Consider the following 12281-nt stretch of genomic DNA (forward strand, 5'->3'; position numbering starts at 1 on the left):
CTGGGGGGTCCCCATGATCTGGAGTTGTATGACAGGCTGGTGCTACACCATGAGAGGGAGGCCCACCAGTCCTTGCATAGAGGCCTGGGAGTGCTGCACCCACAGGGCCACAGCAAATACGCAGCCCCTGTAATCCATGATATAGGACACACTGTCCCTGCTACGGTATATCCCTTTTCTACACTTCCTGAAAATATGGCATTCATCTTAATATTGTGTGGTATAAGTCGTCTATCTTCTTGACTTCTTTCAATTTGCCACTTCAGTGTCACATTATTCAAAAATGTATATGAAAGAACAAGATGCACTGAAAGGAAAACTCTTTCTGGAATGCTGAACTTTGTCAAGGTCATTTTGCACTAGCAACCACCTTGTTGCACATTCTTGTTTCACACTTGGTTAGCAAATAATCTGAAAAAAATCTTGATTTAAAATGATTTATTACAAGCTAAATGTAATTTGCAAGCTATTGTATGCCAGCTCACTGACACAAGTGTTGCTTATTAATTTCACTAGCAGTTAAAGGGGAATTAAAAAAAAAGTAGATCACCTATTCATTAAACACTTGCAATTATTTTTTAAATTGATGGTTTATAGTTAGAGAAAACTAACAGAGGCTAAATATTTCCCTGTTGCTCTAAACCAATACTACTGCTACTACTACAACAAAAATCAGAATACTTTGCATGCAATGATTTTCAAGCCTTTAACGTTCCCCTGGTGGTGATGTGTTTATGGAAGACAGGTAAGAAATGGTTTCCCAGGAAAGTCATTGGGCTAGGAAGCAACTTTGGCACAGTGTCCAAACTGCCTAAATACAACTTCTGCATTCATCACATGATGCGCACTTGCCCAAAAAGTTTTTTTTTTCATATGGAATCATTGGAAAAGGAATGGCTATATAACGGAACGGAAGCAGAGCAGAACATCAGAATAATTTTTATGGCCAAATTTTTGGAAGCATGAAACATCTTGTGCCACCGAGCGGCTTTCCTAGGAATGAACTGGGTGCCCCCATTTCTCCTTAATCATTGATAAGATGACACTGACCAGCAATACATCTCTTTGCTGAGGCTTTTGTTCATGTACACATTTTTTCCACTTGTCTCACAGCATTGCATAAGGGTCACAAACAGCACAATGTGGCATGTGGACATTACTCTGGTCTCTTGTCTGTCTCATCTGTAGTTATGTTTTGGTGGACTTGTGAAACATCATCAGTCAGTTTTTTTTTGTTCTGCCTGTTTTATCTCAATATTTTTGGAAGCAGCGTAATTGTTTAGATTTCAAATATTTTATCAATTTAAATGTAGCGTAAGGCTTAAAATCTAATACTTGTTGCTACCAAACTGGTAAATTTAAGGCTCACGTTTCATATTGATTTTTTTTATTTACAATATTGCCATTATTGTACAAGCTGTCACAAAAGGCTACTATTAACCTTGATCTGACCATACCCTGGTAAACACCAGAGGAGTCAGATAACACCTGGTCACCAAATATTTTACATGGGCTTTGTGTGGGTAAAAAATATCAATACCTAATCCCTTCCATGCTAATGGTCCTGGTACTATGACCAGCCAGTATCTCTTATAAAAATGCAGCTTACCACCATTTTGAGAAGATTGCTGAATGTGGCACACTTTGCTCTCCAAAACTTTCTGAATGGCTAAAATGCATTGTATGGCAGATTCAATAGCATCAGTGTTGACTCATTGGCTATTAGAAGGGTGTTTTCACTCTGTAATTTAGAATTCAGATTAGACAGAAGTAAACAATTCTATTTTTGCCAGAGTTTATAAAATTTTACTCTGGCCTGGTTCTTATTATAGTTCAGAATTCTCCCATGTCACTTATTCATACAGCCCCAAATTGTTTACTTTGGCTTTACAGCTGTGGGGCTTTGCTAATTGAATTTGGGTTTGTTTTTTTTTTCATGCAGAAATTCCAAAAAAACTGCTTATCACAACTCTACAGTCCTTTACATAAGTGGTTGGTAGACCTGAGCACTGTGGCTGTTCTGTTCTGACAGTATTTCAGCACTTTTCTCATTTTTCAGTACATTACGTACATTCAGTATATTCAGTAGAGGAAACTGGTGGTGATTGTAACATTTATTACTTTTTCCTTTATAATTCAGACTACTTGACATTCACTATCTTTTGATATAAGAAACATATGTGAACTAAATAATAATACAATTTATATATTGTCCCTAATAAGGACAAGACCATAGTATTACATTTAATGCGAGAAGTCAAGAGCGTTAGAATTCCCTCTTTGGCAGGCCAATTGTAACACTGAAAAAGTAAGTCACATTAACACACCTTTGATACTTTCATTTTAAAAGCAATGACAGAATGATTTGCCATATGTAAGAAGATTATTTGATAATCTTACAAAGTAACATGACACAGACCATGTGACTTTGCCTCTGCCCTCACCAACCTTCCCTGCACAGCTTCACTGGCAGCAGAGAGAGTAGAAACACACACTATCCATCACTCAAGGTGTTAACGTATTGATTTACGACTTTGAATGATGGTGCCCTGATGACTCATGCTTCCAAGTCTAAGTCCTGCCCCCTTTTTGCACATAGCTTCTGCATCAATCAAAAGCCCAAACCCTAATTTCATAATTCAAACAATTTTGTATACCTACGTTACTTGTCTACAATGGAACATTTTATTATAGGTTTTATAAAAGATAGAAGGGTACCTGCATACCATCATTCTGCAAGCTTTTTCCTCTAAAACATATAATCTAATGTGTGAAACGTTTTACAAAATACAGGTTAAATGAAGGGTTGTATTTGATTTTGATGGCTTGCAACAGCATATACAAGGACAAAGTTTTTTTAAATGGTGGGGCTGAGTTATGTCTTTCTTGAAAGTCTATCACTCTGGGTATGAAAACTGTATGTCACATGTAAAATATCACAGTTATAAAAGAAAACTATATTTAATTAATAGTCACTTTCTGTAGTGACTCCATGAAAAACAACAAGATTCACTGTGGCAAGACCATGTTATTACACACCACTGTCAGCTAGTTCTATGCAGGTTGGTTGCAAGATATTCTTCAAATTATAGTCAACAGCTGAAATAATCTAGCAAAAAATGTGGGAGCATATCAAGAAATGGGGCAGGGGGGGTTGGAAGAGTCAGAGTCCTGATGCTCAAAGGACAACTAAGTAGAACCAAAAGATACTGCTGGATGATGCGTTACAGTTCAGGGATGTAAATGTTCAAATTAAATTATTTAATCAAATTTCATTTTCAAAAATGATTTTTGCACTGTCTAGTTTCTGGCAACCCTCACCAGGCATCAGACCAGTGTAGTGGTGAGTTTCAGCTTGCACAGTTTTTAACAGCACAAATGAATCCTAAGGGGATCTTACCATTTAGAACATTACTATGAAAAATGTTTATCTTCACTTCAGTATTAATGAGCTTCAGTTAGGGCAAAATTCAAAATCAAGTGTAAAATACCTTTTTAAATGTCACTGGCAAGTTTAGTATTGCTCAATCTCTGCCAAACTGAAAATACTGTAAATTTGAGTTAGTCAGTCTCACAGTCCTTTTTACAGCAGAAATTTTGACTTGTTATAGTAGGAAACACACAGGATTTATGGGGTACTGACAACAGCTCTGTTCTAGTTAAGTCTTTTACTAAGAGATAACGGTGTAACAAGAGATAACGGTGAACAAGACCAGACCCTGAAAATGAAGCAGTGGCATTACTGTGACAGCAAGTAAAGTCAGTCTGTGTGCTGCTGTTGCTGCTGTCACTCACTCCAAGCTGTGTAGGAGTTACATTAGGAAATAGAAATGATATGGTCTGCTCTTTCATGATATTAGCTAGCACTTCAAGCCATAAATTTGAACCTATATTTCTATATATACTACATGTTGATCATGCAGTGCCCACCAGACACCAGTAATGTAAACACTGGAAAAAATCATTTAAAAAAAACAGACACACAGTGCATACAGGGTTACAGCTGCTGCCACCATTGCACACACAAACACTTGTACTTCGATCTTTGTGAGGACACTCATTGACATAATGCATTCCCTAACCCCTTACCCTAATCTTAAACATCAGAACTAAATGCCTAAACATAACCCTAGCTCTAACCTAAACCTAATTCTATCCTGAACCCTAAAACAAAGTCTTATCCCTCAAAAAGGTGTTTCAGAAAGTGAGGACCAGCCAAAATGTCCTCACTTTCAAAAAATGTCCTTAGAAGGTAGCAAAACATACATATTTGGTCCTCAGTATGTGGTAAATACAAGAACACACACACAAACTGTATTGCAAACACTTTGTTTTGTCTAAACTCTCTTGCATTCATTATATTGTCCTGTGGTGCAAAGCTGCTTGTCTGGCATCTACATTAAGTAGGCTAAAGTAAACTAAGCTATATTTTCATTATAGATTTAGCCCTGCAGTACTACAGTTCTACTTCATCTTGTTTCTTTCAGACTGACAACTTTGTTGTTGGCTGGACAGAAAAAGAGCTGGAGGAAAACAGTAATTCCTTCCAAAACAATGCAATGGTAGGTGTCACTCTTTGCTTTATCTTAAATATAAAGGTGCATATGCAGGGACATTTGCATTGTCTATGAATAGGCTTTCATATTTGTCCACATGTAACACCAGATACCTTGGGCATCACAGAAAAGTAAGATATACTGTAATGCACCACACCACAGTATTAGTATATTTCCAGAGGACATCTTAGATTAACATAACCAGACTATGAGATAAAAGGCCCACAAATTCCATTGAAGCTATAATATTTATTACATTCCACAGCAGGGAAGCATGGGACTCAACACTACAGTGGGGAGAATATTTGAAGCTGGTCCTTAGGGTAACTCTAAGAAAGGCCATAAAGTCATTAAGCTCCACAGCTTATCCCCATGGGATCATGGCTCTGCTCTGCACATTTCATGGCAACTGGCCCATGAATTCATTAGATATCTCACTAGTATTTGTAACCCTTTAGCCAGAAGGCAGCAAGAAATGAAGGGTCATGGTGTGTCCAAAGTTAATGGTGGTTCATCTTCTGGGAAGCCTAACTGCTCCATGAATTTTCACTGCAACCTTAAATTTTTAATATAAAGATGATACTGATAGAAGAAAGGTCAGAATGACAGTAAAAAAAAGATCAGATTTATCATCTGGTGACCTAAATATTCTCATCATCATCATGCTCTGGACCTCAGTGCAGGACTGGCACAGAACTTCACCCAAACGAACAAAAGTTACATTTACAGTCCTTAACATTTTTAAAAGTTTTGTGTTACTATATTTTTTCAGTAACAGCCATTCAATGTACGTACATTTACATTCAGTACCACTCTATGTAGTAGTTGTCATTGTTACTGATCAGGCCCCTTTCAGAATGCATACCAACATATGAGTCATCCAGCAAGTGATGTCTGCAAGTATAGATGAAATGCTGAACTCTAAAGCTGCTGCATGTGCACATTTGTCATAATGCAAAAGGAAACATGCACTGATGGGCACTATGTTTCAGTATTATTCAGTAGTCTTTATTAAAGAAGTGATGATTGGCTGGAAAACAAACAATAAATAAATAGTTTTAAGGCGGATCAGGGGGTGGCTGAGGTCCTCCTCTGAGGAGAAGGAGCTACATGTTGTTTATACATTATTTAAAATTTTAAATCTCCTGCCTGGAGAGCGAGCAGTTTTAAAACTGTGCTAAATGTGATGTCACACCCAGGCATACGATTGAATGCACAAGGAAAAGCGCAATGCCTGTGTACACTGAGAGTGTAGGGAGATAAATGAAAATAGCCTTGTGAAAGCTAAGCTGTAAGTCTGACTATGTTTAAAAAAAGGATGGTTACTTGTTAGTTATCACCTCCAGCCAATCATAGTAGCTGCTCATGAATTAGATAAATTTTATGTAAATAACATCTGAAACAGCCTGGTGGAGGACAGAGGAGACTCTGGGCTGTTTGCAAACATGGATTGAGAGAAATCTAAACAATATTGGGTAAATAAAATGTCACAGATATGTTTAAAATCCACATAATATAATATAAAGATGGGTCAAAAAGAAACAGGTGAACAGTTTGGGATATACTGTACTGTGCTTTTGTACTTTCTTTCCATGCATGAGATACGATTAATGTCGATCTTTTACTTCTATGTTAAGTACAGTGGTGTAGTCAGGACATGGAAGCAGGGGGAAACAGCTGGCTCTCTCTAAAGTAAAAATACACCTCCCAATACTCATCATCACTTCCATTAAGAACTAATAAGTGGATAAACTCTTGGGTCTAAAAAATTAAACATTTTCTAAAATCGCAAATGACTTAGCATTTTTCAACTTTTGACAGGGCCAGGCAAGCAGTTTCTATGCTAAACTAGGTTAACCATATCCTGACTAACAGACAGATGTGAGACTAATGTTGATCTCATCATCATCATCAGTCATTAACCACAGGCGTCTCAAATCAACCAGGACTGAAATTTTAAGGATTATAACTCAAAGGGTCTTTCATTTAGATACTTATTAGGCTCAAAGAGAGGTGCTGCACCATTAATGTGGGGTTCATGTATACTGTTGCCATTTGTTATTGACAGGATGAAATGCAGATATCAGGTGGGCCACCCTTCAGGGCTGGTTCTCACCAGGCCCAAAGCAGGCTGTCCAGGGAGGAGCTCAGCATGAAGCCTTCGGTCCAGCTTGTACAACCTGGCTCCAGCCTGCTCTTCACTGGCCCCACCCAGCTGCTCCAAGACTGCCTCCACAAATCCCTCCCCACCACCCACCAGCCATCCCCAGCCTCTGCCCACCACACTTGCACTGGAAGCAGCCACCACACTTCCCTCCATGCACTCCACCACACCTGCCAGTGTCCCTTCCAGCTCCCTGACTCTGAACACCTCAACCACCCCCACTTTGCTCATCACTTCCACCACCATGTTGCCCATCACAACAAGGCCAGTTCAGGACACCACACCTGCCCAGGCCTCCTGCAACACAATGACTCAGCTGGCCCTGCTAAATCAGAGTCATCTGTCAAGCTCTCTTCTAGATCCAGTTCCTATGAGAAGACCTCCATCTTGTCAAAGTCTGCAGCTTCTTCCAAAGCGACATCTCCCATGCCATCTCCTCATGCATCACCCCATCCCTTGCCATGCCCCTCACCCTGCCCCTCTCTCATCACACCGGCTGCTCCACCCTGTAGTCCTGACCGGTCCTACTCACCTGCCCATACCCAAAAAGTCATTGTAACAGACATGAACCGGCTGTCTGCAGACTCCAGACCACAGCAAAGAGGTAAACATGTCTCTGTCTTTGTGCACTCAATTGGCAGTTTAGATCATCCTTGATAAAACTAGTATAGTCTAATACAACAGTCACCTCACTGTAGAATGTAGCACAGTTCAATAGCAGCACAAACTACAGCCTACACAAAGGGTCAGTTGAATACAATACTTCTTTGAAATAGTTTGAACACAAACTGAAGAAACAGTTATTATGGATTAGACTGACCTAGTTTTACCAGAATATTTATATAATTTTAGTTGATAAATAAACATACTGGTGAGTCTGCCTTGTCTTAAATGAATGTATTTTTTCAGGGACCAAGAAACACACTCCACACATGAGAGGCAGCACAGCATCTGTTTAACACTACTAAACTGCTGTGAGAACAAGACATAGTTCTCTAAATAAATTCCAGAAAGAACCATCTACAATAATCATACAATATCTTCGACAGTGATCCACTGTAATCTTCACAACTTTTAATTGTAATTAAGTCTTTTTTTCTGTTGCATTACTGCTTTTAGTTGTGTGATTCCACAGGCTAAACATTAAAAGAACAGATATATAATGAGATAAAATATGAAATCAAAAAGTAAAGATGATATAAAATTAATCTATATAAAGTTAATCTCAGAAAGCTGTTTCACCCAAAAATATGAAAATATAAAATCATACTGAAATATGATCAAACATGTTTAGAAAATATATTAGATATAAAGCCTGTTTACAATAAACGACTGTCTCAGATATAGGTTTGCTCTGCACCTGGCTGCGCTCCTGTTGCTGTATATACAGTATCACTTGTGTGCATACTAACATTATAGTGATCTCAACCAGGGGCCACTCTGTCCCAGCTGTCAGACAGTGGCCAGACTCTGAGTGAAGACAGCGGGGTGGATATAGCCGAGGCAGGAGGCCTCAGTAAGGATGGCAGCCCCCGACCCAGCAAGAACCAACAGAGCCATCTGGAACAGCCAGGAGCCCACGCACCTTCTCCAGGGGCCACCAGACAAGTGAGGGCTTTATACTGTCAGAAATAACCATTTCCAGAAGTTATTCGATTCAGCACGTTGATCTTAATTTACTCTTAACAAAGTTAAACTGCCCTGTCCCAAAATGGCTGACTGTGTAATCCTAATGATTTAGCAGGTTGTGTTTTCACTTCTCCAGAACATCTGTTGCTTTCACTTTTTTTTCACGCTTTATGGAATTAAGTTAAGCAAATACAGCTTAGTGTTTATCTCAGCTTATTACAAACAAAGAAAAGTACTGCTGGGTCAGCACTGTGATTAATTAAACTGTGTCACCGCCTAATGAGGACACAAATGATCACATCATTTTATGGCAGCAGTCCAATCAATGGAACAGATGAACAAAAGAGAAAATACTCATTTGCATATAGGGAGAAAATTGTGTCACGTTAAATCAGTCACATCAATGTACAACTAGATGTGAAGAGTTTTACAATGCTATTAACTGTTTTGTACATTATTAAAGTGTTAATAATAAATGAAGTGTTTCATAGGAAAGACTGGAGTTTTAATTTAGAGACCCAAGATGATGTTTTGATGTTGGACACCAAACCACTGGGTTAAAACCTTTATTTTTTCACACACAGAATAAAAAAATGGAAATTTATAAAGTAATTTGTAAAATAATTTATTTTGCTTCCATTGTAATAATCTCGATCCTATTATGGTGTGCAAAGATAGAATGAGAAATAAAATTGACAAATTGATCCAAACACAAGGACATTAAAACAAATCTAAATAGAGATGCATACAGTACAGTTAATACTGTGTCCCCCTGAGCTGCCACAGACCATCTAACTTTTCCCATTATGAATTCTGTGAACTGGCAGATAAATATGGAAATGAAATCCAAACACAGATATTGTTTTCAGGGCAAACTGGAGGCAGCAACTAAAAACTAGTACATGTGTCTCTTGGGGGGGTTGTCTTCTAACCGGAAAATTAGCGGTTCGATTCCCAGCTTGTCCAGTCCCCATGTCGAAGTGTCCTTGAGCAAGACACTGAACCCCCAATTGCTCCTGGTGATAACACCGGTGTGTGAGTGCTTGGGAGTGTGAATGGCCAAATAGTATGAAAGCGCTTTGAGTGTGCTGTAAAGCATAGAAAAGCGCTATACAAGTTTAAGACCATCTTAACTTTTTGCTACCTTGTGATATGACACATCTGGTAATGCTATCAACACCACACCATTTTACAGATATCATGCACGCTAACAGGTTTTTAGTTCAGCTAGAAATATTCACAGTGAATAAGACATCTATGTTAAGTAACAAACATAAGGAGCCTAATACAATCCGACATACTACAACAGCAGCACAACATTAAGGTAACATTAAGATAACTCCAGGTTAACATAGCTAAAATACAAAATACAACACTGACCAATCTGGGTGAGTTTTCATATTCGTGTCTTTTATCTTTTCCCCACATTGTTTACAGTAGAGAAAAATTCATGTTGGAAGTTTGTTAATGTAGGACTCAAGTGTGACCTGAGTATGAGACACCAACTTGAGTACAGTCTGTGGTAAACCCTAATTATTTTACATGTGATATTTGATGTATGGCCAAGAGTTACTGTACTGTATTGTGTACTCTAATTGCTAAAACAGTTTAATATAACAATATATAGTGTATACTATATATATTTAGTATGAAGTATGGATTTGGGACATTACTCTGAACTGAGTAATTCAGTCTAAATGCATTATGTACAAGTGTCTTTTGGCCTAAGCCTTTCTTTTTGCTTATTGTTGTGGCTTGGCCATGAGCCTCTTTCTTCCATTTGTCTGCTTCTCTCTGCTGCACCTCACAGAAACTCCATCCTTGTTGTCAGTACAACAAACACTGACCACATTGCATAGCAATGTCCGGGGCACACAGTGAACTGTGCAGACATATGAAGGAGTACAGATCTGGATGTGCCAATCCGGGTAGTGAATGTATAAAACACTAATGGTTCCTGAAGAGCTGATGTGCATCAAGACATCACTGGTGTCACAGTCTGTTACTACTACCCCTCTAAACCTCGGGCTCTCCCTCTTCATCTTCATGACTTTCTTCCTTGTAGTGATAGAACTTCTCCTTTTTTGTAATTATCCCACCTGACCCGTGCTGATGGAAAAGCACCGTAAGGTACACCCCCACGCTGCAACATCAGTGATGTGACAAGTTTGCAGGGTTGATCTATATCTAAAAATGTTGCAGTGATGATCATATAAAGTTCAACTTTTCTCTCAATTGCTCTGAGCCCTCTTCACTTTGTGTTCCAGCAAAGTGGCTCACCAGTCCCAGCACCCACTGCTACCCTGGTACGAGTGGTGAAAAATGCCAGCACCCTTGGCATTGCTATCGAGGGGGGAGCCAATACACGTCAACCTTTGCCACGAATAGTCACAATTCAGGTGAGACAGCTATACAATATTGTTTGGCAAGTTTTGGATTGAAGCCACTGACTTTTGAGTCCTTGGGTCCACAGGTCTAACCCAGGACTGAAATCCCTGTGGGCTCGGATTCTTGTTTCTTCCACATGCCTCTACATTCTATTTAGTCAGCTTGTGTCACATAATGCACTCACTGGCTTTTTTTTCACACAGCAGGAAAGTCTGTGTGAACACAGCCTAAAAGACTTTTTGTTGTCCTTTTAGTAATAAGTAGATATTAACAGTACATTTCAAAACTACTCTGACAGTAACATTTGACTATGAAAATCACCGTTTGTAATTTCATTTGGACTTTAAAAGCACCATACTCTCTTCAGATGGGACAGTTAAAGCATCTGGAAGGCAAAGAATTTTGTGGAATTTGTCATCGTCAATTAATCTTAGTCTTCAACTCTCAGACCAATTTTATTTTCCCTTCAATTCCCTTAAAACATGTTAGAAATGTAAAGTATTAGTATTACAGAGAATCTAGCTACAGGGGTTTCAAGCCAGTGACTTCTGTGCCGGTCCCAAGCATGGATAAATAGAGAGGGTTCCATCAGGAAGGTCAAACATGCCAAATTTAAACATGCGAATCATCAGTGTGAATTCCATACAGGATTGGTCAAGGCCTGGGTTAACAATGACCGCCACCAGTGCTGTTGACCTACAGGGTGCTGGCGGTAATTGGACTATTGTCGGTCAAAGAAGGACAGGAGGCCAAAGGATTCGTAGACAGAAAGAGAAGAGGAAAGGCAGGAGTATAGGTCTGAAAACAGGGACTCTTAACATTGGCACAATGACAGGGAAAGGTAGAGAGCTGGCGGACATAATGGAGAGAAGGAAGGTAGATATACTGTGTGTGCAGGAGACCAGGTGGAAGGGTAACAAAGTGGGTAGCATTGGAGGGGGATACAAACTGATTTATTATGGTGTGGACAGGAAGAGAAATGGGGTAGGAGTGATCCTGAAGGAGGAGCTGGTGAGGAATGTTTTAGAGGTGAAAAGAGTGTCAGACAGGGTGATCAGTTTGAAGTTGGAAATTGAAGGGGTAATGTTGAATGTAGTCAGTGGTTATGCCCCACAAGTAGGGTGTGAGTTAGGAGAGAAGGAGAGATTCTGGAGGGAGTTAGATGAGGTGATGGAGAGTATTCCCAGAGGGGAGAGAGTGGTGATTGGGGCAGACTTCAATGGGCATGTTGGTGAGGGGAACAAAGGTGATGAGGAGGCGATGGGCAGGTTTGGTGTCAAGGGAAGGAACATAGAAGGACAGATGGTGGTGGACTTTGCTAAGAGGATGGAAATGGCTATAGTTAACACCTATTTCCAGAAGAGGGAGGAACATAGAGTTACATACAAGAGTGGAGGTAGGAGTACGCAGGTAGACTACATTCTATGTAGACAAAGCAATCTGAGAGAGATTAGTGACTGCAAAGTGGTGGTAGGAGAAAGTGTAGCCAGACAGCATCAGATGGTGGTGTGTAGGATGACTCTGGTGGTCAGGAAGAAGAGGAG

The 12281-nt window shown here is 39.5% G+C and overlaps 1 protein-coding gene across 1 annotated transcript in view; it reads left to right on the forward strand.

The window, feature by feature from the left end:
• whrnb (whirlin b) overlaps window positions 1-12281 on the forward strand; it is an 84062-nt gene that overhangs the window by 65223 nt on the left and 6558 nt on the right. Inside the window, exons 7-11 of the mRNA XM_020599131.1 lie at window positions 7-165; window positions 4488-4562; window positions 6625-7324; window positions 8153-8328; window positions 10617-10748. Coding sequence (XP_020454787.1) covers window positions 7-165; window positions 4488-4562; window positions 6625-7324; window positions 8153-8328; window positions 10617-10748 — 1242 coding nt within the window. The remainder of the gene's footprint in view (window positions 1-6; window positions 166-4487; window positions 4563-6624; window positions 7325-8152; window positions 8329-10616; window positions 10749-12281) is intronic.

This window comes from Monopterus albus, unplaced genomic scaffold (genome assembly GCF_001952655.1).
Source record: "Monopterus albus unplaced genomic scaffold, M_albus_1.0 scaffold40.1, whole genome shotgun sequence".
Classification (NCBI taxonomy): domain Eukaryota; kingdom Metazoa; phylum Chordata; class Actinopteri; order Synbranchiformes; family Synbranchidae; genus Monopterus; species Monopterus albus.